Below are 15,686 nucleotides of genomic sequence, written 5' to 3'. Positions count from 1 at the left end.
TAACTCTCTAGCTTAATTCTATCCTGGACTTTAAGCTCACCTAGAAAAGTAAATGCTAAATAGGTAAAATGTGACAGAAATGTTTTGGTGTCTGAATGTAAATCAAGGTAAGCTAATTAGGCTCCTTTGGACCAGGATGAGAGTGGTAGTGTAGAGGAGGAAGCAGGGCTCCCCCCTGGGTTAGTAAATAATGAAATACCATTGAACTATCATTTTACTAATTACGGGACTATTTCCGTTGGATCTGTAGGTAGTGATGTTAGATGAGCCAACAGCTGGCATGGATCCAATCTCTCGTCGGGCTACTTGGGATCTACTTCAGCAGCAGAAAAGTAAACGAACAATTATGCTGACCACTCACTTTATGGATGAGGCTGACCTATTGGGAGATCGCATTGCTATCATGGCAAAAGGGGAATTGCAGTGCTGTGGCTCTTCACTTTTTCTCAAACACAAATATGGTAAGGAAGACAAGGAAGAAAAACTGGGCAATTTTATTTTTCACTCCCCACTGGCTTCACTCAAACCCTTAATATCGTGAGAGAAATTCTTTGTTGTTCCCTTTTATAGAATATCCTAAACATCTTCCCATTAAATTTATTATCTCTAATTGCTTTGGTGTTAGACACCCTGGATCTGAATAGGAAACATGTGAAAATTATTTATACAAATACCAGAGAGAATATATAAAATGATAATGTTGTGTTATTTTCCATCCAAGTCTTTATTATATACCCTGACATTCACTATTTCTGATTAGTGATGTTTCCTTAGCCAAATTGTTGAATATTTATGAGAATGTCCTTTTGTATAACTTTATTGTGTTAATTTTCACAAATAAGAAATCTTTATCTGTTCTGATTTTTATTGCCCATAATATCAACTGAAAAGATTTTCTAAGCAGAAGTGCCCTCATTTTCACTATTGCCTAGCAGATAAATCAGAAACAAGACTCTGGAGCAGTATTAAGGATGTTCCCTGACTACCTATTTACATTTGACTGTCTGCCCTTATTCCCATAAAAATGAACTGAACATTCCCATGTTCAATTGAAGCAGCAGAAAGTCATATGTGGCCTAGAAAGGGAAATATTTTTAAAAATTGATGTTTTTTTCTTTCAGGTGCAGGATACCACTTGGTCATAGTGAAGGAACCTACATGTAACATTGAGGAAATTTCCCATCTGATTCTTAATTATGTACCAACTGCCACAGTGGAAAGTAATGTTGCAGCTGAATTATCATTTATCCTGCCCAAAGAAAGCTCAAACAAGTAAGGCCTTTACAGGAACTGGACTGATGAGGGTTTTTTCGTTTAAAAATTTTTTTATTGTTAACTTGAAACATATGACCATTTCTGTATACAAAGAAAAAATGGGATCATATATGAAATCATGTATCTATTACATACAGCTTTCTTTAGTAGCATATTTAGTATATATTAAATTTAACACAGTCGCATCATCATTTCTCTGGTTTTCTTTGTTCACTTCTAAAACATGTTCTTTTCTGTGTATTTCTAGTGTTCGATCTGGTGTTTCTTTTTTTTTTTTTTTTTTTTGCTTCTTTTTTCCTTATCAATATTGCTTCCTGATCTCCCACTGAAATCTATTATTGTTTTTTTTAATTAATTTTATAATTATAACTTTTTTTTGACAGTACATATGCATAGGTAATTTTTTACAACATTATCCCTTACACTCACATCTATTCTGAATTTTCCCTCCTTCCCTGCACCCCCTCCCCTAGATGACAGGCAGTCCCATACATGTTAAATGTGTTATAGTATATCCTAGATATAATATATGTGTGCAGAACCGAATTTCTTGTTGCACAGGAAGAATTGGATTCAGAAGGTAAAAATAACCTGGGAAGAAAAACAAAAGTGCAAACAGTTTACATCATTTCCCAGTGTTCCTTCTCTGGGTGTAGCTGAGTCTGTCTATCAATTGGAACTGAATTAGATCTTCTCTTTGTTGAAGATATCCACTTCCATCAGAATACATCCTCATACAGTATCATTGTTGAAGTGTATAATGATCTCCTGGTTCTGCTCATTTCACTCAGCATCAGTTCATGTAAGTCTCTCCAAGCCTCTCTGTATTCATCCTGCTGGTCATGAAATCTACTATTGTAATAAAAAAGTCCAGTTAAGCAAAAAAAAAAAAAAATTCATACATTGGCAATGTATGAAAATATTTGTCTCATTCTTCACCTTCAGCTTATTACTTCCCTGCCAAGAAATGGGAAGCATGTTTTTACAGTTGTGCCTAATTGCTATATTGGCTGGGTTCTTAAGTTGCTCAAAGATCCTTTCCTTTATAATGCTGTATAAATTGTTCTTGCTCATTTCACACTGCATTAGTTAATTTGTCTCTTTCTATGTTTCTCTGAACTAAGTCTCCTTCATTTCTTATCAATAGTGCAATCATTTTTCTTAGTATTTTATTTTTCCAAACACATGTAAAGATAGTATTCAACATTCATTTTTGTAAAACTTTGTGTTCCAAATTTTTATCACCCTCTCCCTTGCCTTTCCTCTCCCCAAGACAGCAAGAAATCTGACATTAAACATGTTCAGTCCTTTTAAACATATTTCCATATTTGTCATATTGTGCAAGAAAAATCAGACCAAAAAATTACTAGAAAGAAAAAAAAAAAAAACAAATAAGCTAACAAAACAATCCATATTCAGTCTCCATAGTTCTTTCTGTGAATGCAAATGACATTTTGCATCCTAAGTGTATTGGAATTGTCATGGATCACTATATTGATGAGAAGGGTAAGTTTATCATAGTTGATCATCAGATAATCTTGCTGTTACTATAAACAATGTTCTCCTGGTTCTCCTTGCCTCACTTAACATCAATTTGTGTAAGTTTTTCCAAGCTTTTCTGAAATCATCTCACTTATAATTTCTTATAGAACAATAATATTCCAATACATTCACATGCCATAACTTTCTCAGCCATTCCCCAATAAATTGGCTTTCACCCAGTTTCCAATTTCTTGCCACTACAAAAAGAGTTGGTATACATTTTTATTTTTATTATTATTATTACATGTGTGTCCTTTTCCTTTTTTTTTTTTTTTTTTTTTTTTTTTTTTTTTTGCTGAGGCAATTGGGGTTAAGTGAGTTGCTCAAGGTCACACAGGTAGGAAGTATTAAGAGTCTGAAAGCAGATTTGAACTCAGGTCTTCCTGACTTCAAGGCTGGTGCTCTATCCTCTGCCCCATCTAACTGCCCCCTTTTCCTTCTTTTATGATATCTTTGAGATATAGGCTCAGTAAGAACAATTATTTTTAATTACATTCTTGTATCAGATTTTTTTTTCAAGCATTCCCTAATTTATGTAGACACAGTTGGTTTCTTTGCTACACTTAAGTGTGCTATGGGAGAGGATTCTGAGAAAATGGTGAAGTAGGTTAGAAAATTCTAAGCTTTGGGGGCTTCTCAGGGTGAAAGTCAAATGGTTAAAAACAATGAAGAGTTGGGGCAAAACAATGGTCCTTCAGGGATGATCGGAAAAGATCCAAGGAAAGACTCCAAGAGGAGATTTGACCCCTATAAAATATAAATACCTCCAAGCTGGTTTTCTTGAAACAGCAAGTAGCAAGTCCTAGGGAGAGCTGGTTTAGGAAGTAGTCTCAGCCTCAGCCACAGGAATTTTCACTTCCCAGACAGTATGGGAAGTTGGCATCTGAGTCAGGGAAAATTTAAGGGACCTCTGCTGATAGAAGCTGTTAAAGTTAGTTGTTGCCCAGATGTAACCCTGGGTAAGAGGAATGTAGAAGCTGAGAGGCAGGAATGCTTCTGACTGTGGGTACTTAAAGAAAAGTGGAATTCTTGGTTTGGGTTTCCAGGTCACAGGGGAGAAATGAAGGAGGATCTGAGATCAGAGGCACCATTCCCTGTATCCCAAAACTGGAGGTGATTGCACCAATAATCTGCTACAGAATAGGGCAAAAAAGAACCTAACCATGTAAAATTAATGTGGAAATAGAGAAGACCAACCATCACCTTTAGAGAAGGATACTAGAATAAAAAAAGCCTCTTCTACCCCAAAAAGTAATGTCAAATGGTTACTTGCCCAAAAAGAATTCATAGAAGAATTTTTAAAAGACTTTAAAAAATCAAATGAGAGTGATTGAGGAAAAAATAAGAAAAAATTTTAAAAACTCACAAAATTATTGTGAAAAGTTGACCAACTAGACTTTAAAGAAGACCCAGAATCTTAAAGGAAAAAATAACTTTTTGAAAACTAAGAATTGGACAAAGGGAAGCTAGGAAAAAGACCAAGAAATAATATAAAGAATGAAAAATAAAAGAGAATGTGAGATATTTTATAAGAAAAAAACAACTGATCTTACAAACAGATCAAGAAGATAAAACATAAGAATAAATGTATTAACTGAAAGCTATGATCAAAAAAATGAATTTAAATATAATAAGAAAAAAGTAAAGAAAACTGACCTGATGGGAACAAGAAGGGAAAGTAGAAATAGAAAAAAGTAATCTATGATCACCACCTGAAAGAGATACTACAGGGAAATCCTATAGGAACATCATGGACAAATTCCAAAATTCCTAGATCAAGGATAAAAGATCCCAAGTAGTAACAACAACAAAAAAAAAAAAAGTAGAAGAAGAATTCAAATACAACAGATCTACAATTAAAATCACAAAAGATCTAGCAGCAGCTGCATTAAAAGACAGCAAATCTTGGAATGCTACATATCAAAAACAAAAAAACTAGGGTTATAGAGGAAAATATCATATCTAGCAAAGTTAAATATAATCAATCCTGAATGTGAAAAAAGGATATTCAATGAACTGCCAGACTTTTAGGACTTTTGTTGCACAGATCTGAACTTAGTAGAAAAGTTGACATAAAAGAAATAACCGGTAAACCTCAAACAAGGAACTCAATAAGGACAAACTGTTTTATATGTGAAAATGTAAACCATATGCTTAAGATTGTCATTAGTAATTGGCAGTTCAAAAGAAAGATTGCGGTAGAACTGAGTATGATGTGATTCTTAAAAAGAAAGCCACATAGGAAGAGGTAAAAAGGAGAAATTAGGTTAGGGGAATGAGATGTGAGAGCAAGAACTGACACAGGAAAATTAGATGGGCTGGTAGTTCTGGAGGAAACACATCAGAAATGGATTAAATACTGTTCCTTACATTATATGTACACATGTAGAATAGTATAAAAGGCTTCTAAATTAAGAAGTAAGAATTATGGTGATACGTGGTATAAATCCCACTTGATCATAAGAGTATTATCCTGATTATAAGTTGCTATCATCTCTTTTCCAATGTTTTAAGATTTTTTTTAGTCAATATTCACTAGGGAAATTGGTCTATAATTTTCTTTCTGTGTTTTGGCCCTTCCTGGTTTAGATATCAGCATCATATCTGTGTCATAAAAGGAATTTGGTAGGACTTCTTCCCCTATTTTTCCAAATAGTCCATATAGCATTGGAATTAATTGTTCTTTAAATTTTTAGTAGAATTCACATGTAAATCCATCTGGCCCTGGAGATTTTTTTAGTGAATTCATTAATAGCTTGTTCAATCTCTTTTTCTAAAGTGGGACTATTTAAGTAATTTTTTTCCTCCTCTGTAAATTTGGACAATCTATATTTTTGTAAATATTCCTCCATTTCACTTAGATTATCAGATTTGTTGATATATAGTTGGGCAAAACAGCTCCTAATTATTGCTTTTATTTCTCCTTAATTGCTGATAAGTTCACCCTTTTAATTTTTGATACTGGTAATTTCATTTTATTTTCCTTTTTCTAATCAAATTAATCAAAAGTTTGTCTCTTTGGTTTTTTTTTTTTCATAAAACCAACTCTTAGTTTTGTTTATCAGTTCAATAGTTTTCTTATTTTCAGTTTTATTAATCTCTCTGATTTTCAGAATTTGTAATTTGGTATTTAATTGGGGGTTTTAATTTGTTCTTTTTCTAGATTTTTTAGTTGCTTCCTCAATTCATTGATCTTCTCTTTCCCTATTTTATTTATGTCAGCATCTAGAGATTTAAAATTTCCTCCAAGGACTGTTTTGGCTGCATCCCATACATTTTGATGTGTTATCTCATTATTGTCATTCTCTTGGATGAAATATATTGATTGTTTTTATGATTTGTTGTTTGACCCACCCATTCTTCAGGATTAGATTATTTAGTTTCCAATTAATTTTTGGTCTATTTTTCAATGGCCACTTATTACATGTAATTTTTATTTCATCATGATCTGAAAAGGATACATTTACTATTTCTGCCTTTCTGCATTTGATTGTGAGGTTTTTATGTCCTTATATACATGGTCACTTTTTGTGTAAGTGACATGTATCACTGACAAAAAAGGTATATTCCTTTTTATGTCCATTCAGTTTTCTCCAAAGGTTGATTGTATCTAACTTTTCTAAAATACTTTTCACCCACTTAACTTATTTTTTGTTTATTTTGTGGTTAGATTTATTTACTTCTAATAGAGGGAGGTTGAGATCTCCCACTAATAAAATTTTATTGTCTATTTCTTCTTGCAACTCACTTAACTACTGCTCTTAAGAATTTGGATGCTGTGCAACTGTATATATGTTTAGTATTGATATTTCTTCATTATCTTTAGTACCCTTTTGAAAGATGTACTTTTCTTTCTTATTTCTTTATCTGAGATCAGGATTATTACCCCTGCTTTTTCTACTTCATCTGAAGCATAATATATTCTATTTTAGCCTTTTACCTTTACTCTGGATATATCTCATTGCTTCAAATTGTTTCTAATAAACAATTGGCTTTTAATCTACTCTGCTATTTGCTTCCATTTTATGGGAGAGTTCATCCCATTTACAAATGCACAGTTAAAAATTATTAACTGTATTTCCCACCATCCTATTTTTTCCAAATTGTACTTTTCTCTCTTTTCACTCTTTCCCTCTTCACCAGTGTTTTGCTTCTGACCACCACTTACCCCAATCTGCCCTCCCTTTCCCCTTCTATTTCTGCTCTACCTTCTATTAGCCTTCCTTTTTTCTTTTCCCTTTTGTCTCCTACTTCCCCATAAGGTGAGACAAAGTTCTATAATACAGACTTAATTATGTGTAATAGTCCTTCTTTGAGCAAAATCCAATGAAATCAAGGTTCAGATAATGCTCATCCTCCTTCTTTCTTCCCCTCAATTATAATAGAACTTTCATGCCTCCTCATGTGATGTAATTTGCCCCATTTTACTCATCATATTCTCTTCTCCCAGTCGAATCACTTTCCCACCCAATTTCTTTTTTATATCATCACATTAAAATCACCATATCGGGGGCAGCTAGGTGGTGGAGTGGATAAAGCACCAGCCCTGAAGTCAGGAGGATCTGAGTTCAATATCTGGCCTCAGACACTTAACACTTAGTAGCTGTGTGACCCTGGGCAAGTCACTTACCCCCAATTGCCTTAGCAAAAAAAAAAAAAAAAAAAAAAAAATCAACATATCTGTACACTCTAATGTATACCCTTTCTAACTGCCCTGAAAGATATTGTTCTCAAGAGTTACATGTATCATCTTCCCATATAGGGATATAAACATTTTAACCTTTAAAAAAAACATAGTTTTTTTTTTCCTCTTCCATATACCTTTTCATGATCCTTTTGAGTCTTGTTTTTAAAGATCAGATTTTTTTGTTCAGCTCTGATTTTTTTTCAAATCAATATTTTTGTTTTGTTAGGCTTCTACTTTTTCTTTTATTGTGGGTTGTTTTTTTTTTTTTTTGTAATTTGTGTATAAGCAATGCTGTGAATTTGAAAAATATCTAGAAATTGATGTGATAATGGAATTAACTTCTCTTTTAATCTTCATGCTGTTAGATTATGAACTGTTAAAGAATGTGACCACAAAATTTAAAAATTCTTTAATCCTTAGGTGTGTATATTTTGCTTTAAAATGAATAATAATTAATAATTTAATTATTAGAGAATGGACCACAGACTTTTATCTTATCTGTTACATGGGAGATATATTAGGTTCCTTGGGACCTTCTCTTTGTTCAGGTTCATAAAATCTGCTGAAAACAAGCTGTAAAATTCTAAAATAATGAAGTGGTTTTACTAAGAAAGTAGGACCTTTCACAGTAGAAATGACCAGTGTTATTCTGAGTGAATTATCATGTGTTCACTGTATGTGTTTAAGTAGACACTGTGATTATTTTCTTTATTTCTAATGAATGATTTCTGCTCCAGGATGAATTTAAACTGGAAAAGGAGAATTATATGAGTCCTTTGTTGCTAACTTAATGTTAACTTTATTTATATTAACTAACATTGCAACAACATGAGAAAAATAATAATAATGACTATATTATATTGACTAATTGAGATTAGTGGAGCTTGCTGTTTGAAGTAAGCATTCTTAGGATTGTATTTTGATATTACTCTGAATTTTTAGCTCAGGTATGATTGATTATCTGGATTATCATTAACTCAGTATTCCACCATTCAAAAGAAATGCCATTTGCTGCTCAAAGGAAGTACAAAAGGGCATACAGGTGTATGTTTTATGTCTGGGAAGATTGAGGGGATGGCCTTGAAAATGCAATAGTAGGAATCTCATTTGTTTTCTCCATTGTGCTATTTCCTTTCTGAACAGGAAATCTTCCCACCTGACTAATCCTGAGCCCGACAGCGATATCCTGTGAATAATGTGGAATTTGGCAATTGATTGGTAATTCCAAATTAAAGATTAATTATGACGCTTTCCTGGAAGTAAACAGAACTGATTAAACTTTATCCCTTTATGCTTATGTCAGATGGATTTGTGCCCTTGAAGAAACAGCATTGACTTCATTTTAACTATGTCATTATTACTTACTTTCATAGCACATTTCTATAACCAAACAGGTGAATTGTAAAAGTTTGTTGACAGTATTAGTTCTTTATTTTTAAAAAATGTTTTTGGTCATATTAAGGAAAAGACTCTTCCATTTCTATGCTTTTTATCAATTTTAACATTGATGCTGTATTTTTTTTTAATTTTCTTCATCTATTGATATAATCATATGGACTTTGGAACTTGTTTTTGTTATTTATCTTATGGAGTACATTAATGATTTTCCTAGTTTTGAATCAGATTTGCATATTTTATATATATATAAAATTTTGTTATAAATATTTTTGATATATTACTGTAGTATCTTTGTTAAAATTTATTCTAAAGATTTCTATCAACATTCATTAGTTCTCTTTCTTTGTTTTTTCTCTTCCTGGTTTATCAAAATCTTATTTGTCTTCTAAAAAAAATGTTAGTAGAATGTCTTTCTTTTTAAGAACAGTTTAGATAACAGAAAAATTACTTCATCTTTATATTTCTGATAGACCTTCCTGAAGTTTTGCTACCTCATCTGTATTGGAGTAGCAATCTGAAATTGCAATTTTATATATATATATATATATATATATGTATATATATATATATATATATATATATATATATACATATACATATATATATATATATATATAAAAGACTCCACAGCATCATTGTGAGGCTCTCATGAAATCATGTATGTAAAATATATTGTGAACTTTATGTTGCTTTGTAAATGTTAATTATTATTAATATATTTTCATGTTTTTCACGGAATTATAAAAAAAAATTGTCCTGAGACAATTGTTATCCTGCTATTATTCTTTCACATTTAGTGTTCTGCAAGTGATTGCAGAGTTAAATAAAATGCTGCTTTTTCTGATTGAATAAGGGTTTAAGAATATAATCACATTCTCTATAAACTCACTGAAAAATCCTCAATACAAATCTGATAGCATGTAAGACAACTGGGATCATATATATTTCATTATCTTCCCCAATAGGTAGCTATATTTTGAAAACTTTTATTCTGTTTATCCTGGACACTGTGAGTAGTTGACAAGGCAATACCTATTTAAATATTATTTACAAGATTTTATGATCAGTGTTATATCTGAGCAATTATGAACAGCAGTTCAATCTATGATACTAGTACCAGTTCTAGTCCTTTTTTCTTTCTTTCTTTCTTTTTTTTTTTTTTTTTTTTTTTGAGTCCTAGTATATTTTTAATTCTTGTACACTGGGATACGTCATTTGTCAGTCCATGGACAATAATGAATTTCTCATGCATAATTCAAACCATTACATATCTTGCTAAGCATTTGGTATATGCTACTATTTTTAAAATTAATTTTTAATTTACAGAATAAAACAAGCATTTCCATAACATAGTACAACAAAAAAGATAATTATACATGAAACCACTCTATATAATAGTAAAAGAAAATGTATTCATGAGTGTCCATTGTTTCTTTACTTTCTTGTAGGTTGTTCTTTTGTTCTCTGCTGTCCAATATATTCAATCTTCTGTTCCTTTTAAATACACAGCAAAGTTAACGTGTAAATTTCCTTTTCCCTCTTTTCCTTCCCTTCCTTACCCCACCTCAGAGATCGCTACCATTAAACACAAATAGACACAAATCAAACCAATACTGTTGTTACTGTATATAGTATTCTGTTGTTCTGCTTTGTTTCAGTCTTTATTATTACATACAAGTCTTTTCATGTTTTTAAGATCATTCATATAGCACAGTAGTCTTCTATTACAATCACATGCCAGAATTTGTTCAGCTATTCCCCAAATAGGCATCACTGAAATTATCAATTCTTTGCCACCACAAAAAGATCTGCTATAAATATTTTAGAAGATATAAGGATATAAGGAGCCAGGATTCAGAGGGGAGGGTCAGAGTCTGGATTCAATCAAGGAGAGGACTTCCCAGGAGAACTTCAGGGGACTTCGGAGGAGAGGACTTTGAGAGATTCACAACTAAGATTGACTTCTGGGAAACCCACAATCCCACACTCTTGGAGACGGAGTCTGATTCATTCCCATGTCTACTTTCATGCTGTCTGGCTGGAGACATTCTTACAAGAGCTCATTGGGGAACCCAGGAGAGAGAAGCCTCTAAGAAAGCTAGTCGAGCCCCAAGTGGAGGAGACAAGATTTGAAAGAGAAAATAAAGGATCTGGAGATAAGATTTGGAAAGAGATAGTAAAGGACTTTTAAGTCCTGGCTGCATTTTGGGATTATTGAATCGAACTGAAAGGAAGGCTTCCTCCAGAAGCTCCCCAAGAAACCTTCTCCCAGAGAATGATTACAATTTAGAGAGAAACAGAACAATACAGGGAACAATTGATATTCTTAAAGATTTGATAAAGTTAATCATATATATTAGATATGAGACCTTTACAACTGATGCTGAGTGAAATGAGCAGAACCAGAAGATCACTGTATACTTCAACAACAATACTGTATGGGGATGTATTCTGATGGAAGTGGAAATCTTCAACATAAAGAAGATCCAACTCACTTCCAGTTGATCAATGATGGACAGAAATAACTATACCCAGAGAAGGAACACTGGGAAGCGAATGTAAATTGTTAGCACTAATATCTGTCTGCCCAGGTTGCATGTACCTTCGGATTCTAATGTTTATTGTGCAACAAGAAAATGATATTCACACACATGTATTGTACCTAGACTATATTGTAACACATGTAAAATGTATGGTATTGCCTGTCGTCGGGGGGAGGGAATAGAGGGAGGGGGGGCAATTTGGAAAAATGAATACAAGGGATAATATTATAAAATATATATATAATAATAAAAAAAAAAAAAAGATATGAGACCTTTATCTGAGAACTGTTTATAAAATTTTCCCCAATTTCTACTTTCCTTCTTATCTTGGTGACATTTATTTGTAGCAAAACTTTTTTTTAAAAAATTTAATTTATTTAGAACAAAGAATAAGAAAAACAGAAAAACAGAAAAGGGAATACAAAACAAAATAAAACAGAACAGAACATTGTCGTGTGCCCAACAAAACTTCAGAGGATTCAATATAAAAATAAATTACCAGCTCAAAAAAGAATATATAATAGTAAAAGAAAATATATTCATGAGTGTCCATTGTTTCTTTACTTTCTTGTAGGTTGTTCTTTTGTTCTCTGCTGTGCACCATTTTTACTTTATTCTTTTTTCTCCTTTTATCCTCCCCGCCACTTTCCCCAAGCAGACTATAATTAAGCAAGGATATATGTTTATGTATACATATGTAAATATGTACATACGCACACATTCCTCTTTCCTGTTCCTTCTAACACTTTAATTCTGCTCCTTAACTTGATGTTATTTGTCTTCTTCCCTTAACTTTATGCTTCTCCCTCTACCCATCCCTCTGCCCCATATTTCTTTTTCTTTTCTGGGATATACTCTTTTTTTATTAATAGCTTTTAATGTACAAAACTTATGCATGGGTAATTTTTCAACATTGACCCTTGCAAAAACTTCTGTTTCAACTTTTCTCCTCCTTCCCTTCACTCACTCTCCTAGATGGCAGGTAGTCCCATCCATGTTAAATATGTTAAATATATGTATACATATTTATACAGTAATCTTGTTGCACAAGAAAGATCAGATTTTGAAAGAAAATAAAAATAACCTGAGGGGGAAAAAATGTAAGCAAACAATAAGAGAAAGAGAGGAAATGTTAAATTGTGGTCCACACTCATTTCCCAGCGTTCTTTCTCTGGGTGTAGCTAGTTCTGTTCATTATAGATCAATTGGAACTGATTTGGATCCTCTCATTGTTGGAGAGAGCCACATCCATCAGAATTGATCATTATTCGCTGTACACTTCAATGTTATATGAAGATGTATTCTGATGGAAGTGGATATCTTCAACATAAAGAAGATCCAGCTTACTTCCAGTTGATCAGTGATGGACAGAAACAACTACACCCAGAGAAGGAACACTGGGAAATGAATGTAAATTGTTAGCACTACTGTCTATCTACCCAGGTTACTTATACCTTCAGAATCTAATACTTAATGTGCAACAAGAAAATGGTATTTATACCCATATATTGTATCTAGGTTATATTGTAACACATGTAAAATGTATGGGATTGCCTGTCATCAAGGGGAGGGAGGGAGGGAAGAGATAATTTGGAAAAATGAATACAAGGGATAATGTTATAAAAAAATTGGTAGAGTTGTGAACAGATTCAACCATTCTGGAGAGCAATTTGGAACTATGCTCAAAAAGTTATCAAAGTTATCAAAAGTTATACCCTTTGACCCAGCAGTGTTACTACTGGGTTTATATCCCAAAGAGATCTTAAAGAAGGGAAAGGAACCTGTATGTGCAAAACTGTTTGTGGTAGCCCTCTTTGTAGTGGCTAGAAACTGGAAACTGAGTGGATGCCCATCAATTGGAAAATAGTTGAATAAATTATGGTATATGAATATTATGGAATATTATTGTTCTGTAAGAAATGACCAGCAAGATCTACAGAGAGGCTTGGAGAGACGATATATATGAAGTGATGCTAAATGAGCAGAATCAGGAGATTATACATTTCAACAACAATACTGTGTAATGATCAATTCTTTTTTTAAAATTTTTTTTAATTTTAAAAAATATTTTTTTATTTATAAGTTTTTTTGACAGTATATATGCATGAGTAATTTTTTTATAACATTATCCCTTGATTCATTTTCCCACATCCCCTCCAACATTCATCATTATCTTTTCCTGTCATTTTAGCCAATCTGACAGGTATGTAGTGGTATCTCAGAGTTATCTTAATTTTTCATTTCTCTGATCAACAATGATTTGGAGCACCTTTTCATATGACTAGAAATAGTTTCAATTTCTTTATCCAAGAATTGTCTGTTCATATCCTTTGACCATTTATCAATTGGAGAATGGCTTGATTTCTTATAAATTAGAGTCAATTCTCCATATATTTTGGAGATGAGGCTTTTATCGGAACCTTTAGCTGTAAAACTGTTTTCCCAGTTTATTGCTTACTTTCTAATCCTGTCCACTTTAGTTTTATTTGTACAAAAGTTTTTTAATTTAATATAATCAAAATTTTCTATTTTGTGATCAATAATGATCACTAGTTCTTCTTTGGTCACAAATTCCTCCCTCCACCACAGGTCTGAGAGGTATTTTCTTCTAATTTATTTATGATCTCATTCTTCATGCCTAGATCATCAACCCATTTTGATCTTATCTTGATGTATGGTGTTAAGTATGGGTCAATGCCTAATTTCTGCCATACTAATTTCCAATTTTCCCAGCAATTTTTGTCAAATAATGAATTCTTATCCCAAAGGCTGTGGTCTTTGCGTTTGTCAAACACTAGATTGCTATAGTTATTGACTATTTTGTCCTGTGAACCTAACCTATTCCACTGATCAGTTAGTCTATTTCTTAGCCAGTACCAAATGGTTTTGGTGACTGCTGCTTTATAATATAGTTTTAGATCAGGTAAAGCCAGGCCTCCTTCATTTGATTTTTTTTTCATTAGTTCCCTTGAAATTCTTGACCTTTTGTTCTTCCAGATGAATTTTGTTGTTATTTTTTCTAGGTCATTAAAATAGTTTTTGGGAGTTTGATGGGTATAGCACTAAATGAATAGATTAGTGTAGGTAGTATTGTCATCTTTATTATATTCACTCGACCTATCCAGGAACACTTAATATTTTTCCAGTTGTTTAGATCTGACTTTGTGTGGAAAGTGTTTTGTAGTTTTGCTCATATAGTTCCTGACTTTTCTTTGGCAGATAGATTCCCAAATATTTTATTCTATTGACAATTATTTTAAATGGAATATCTCTTTGTATCTCTTGCTATTGGGTTTTGTTAGTGATGTATAAAAAATGTTTTGTATCCTGCAACTTTGCTAAAGTTGTGGATTATTTCTAATAGCTTTTTAGTAGAATCTTTGGGGTCCTCTAAGTATACCATCATATCATATGCAAAGAGTGATAGTTTGGTTTCCTCATTACCTACTCTAATTCCTTTAATTTCTTTTTCATCTCTTATTGCTGAAGCTAGCATTTCTAATACAATATTGAATAGTAATGGTGAAAGTGGGCAACCTTGTTTCATTCCTGATTTTACTGGGAATTATTCCAGTTTATCACCATTACATATGATGCTTACTGATCATCTTAAATAGATACTATTGAGGAAAAGTCCATTTATTCCTCCACTAGCTAGTGTTTTTTAATAATAATGGGTGTTGAATTTTATCAAATGCTTTTTCTGCATCTATTGAGATGATCATATGTTTTTTCTTAATTTGGTTATTGATCTAATCAATTATGCTAATAGTTTTCCTAATATCAAACCATCCCTGCATTCCTGATATAAATCCTACTTGGTCATGGTGTATTATCCTGGAAATGATTTTCTGTAATCTTTTTGGTAAGATTTTATTTAAGATTTTTGCATTGATGAGAGATCATGATGATTAGAGAGATTGGTCTATAATTTTCTTTCTGTTTTCAATCTACCTGGTTTAGGTATCAGTACCATGTCTGTGTCATAAAAGGAATTTTGTAGGACTCCTTCATTCCCTATTTTTTCAAATAGTTTATATAACATTGGAATTTATTGTTCTTTAAATGTTTGGTAGAATTCGCATGTAAATCCATCTCGTCCTGGGGATTTTTTTTAGTAAGTTGATTAATAGCTTGTTCTATTTCTTTTAATAAATTGGGACTATTTAACCAACTTACTTCTTCCTCTGTTAATCTGAACAACCTATATTTTTGAAGGTATTTATCCATTGCCTCAGTGG

General features: G+C 32.4%; 1 protein-coding gene across 6 annotated transcripts in view; it reads left to right on the top strand.

Annotated features, from left to right (window-relative positions):
* The window catches only part of LOC141551315 (phospholipid-transporting ATPase ABCA3-like), a 230,654-nt gene that overhangs the window by 143,642 nt on the left and 71,326 nt on the right, over positions 1-15,686 (top strand). For all 6 annotated transcript variants that reach the window (XM_074282818.1, XM_074282817.1, XM_074282822.1 and 3 more), the window contains 2 exons: positions 251-461; positions 1,122-1,272. In XM_074282818.1, the coding sequence (XP_074138919.1) occupies positions 251-461; positions 1,122-1,272 (362 nt within the window). The remainder of the gene's footprint in view (positions 1-250; positions 462-1,121; positions 1,273-15,686) is intronic.

The sequence above is a fragment of the Sminthopsis crassicaudata genome, chromosome 1 (assembly GCF_048593235.1).
Source record: "Sminthopsis crassicaudata isolate SCR6 chromosome 1, ASM4859323v1, whole genome shotgun sequence".
NCBI lineage: Eukaryota > Metazoa > Chordata > Mammalia > Dasyuromorphia > Dasyuridae > Sminthopsis > Sminthopsis crassicaudata.
Note: the sequence above shows the minus strand (reverse complement) of the source record. Positions and strands in the feature narration are given on the sequence as shown.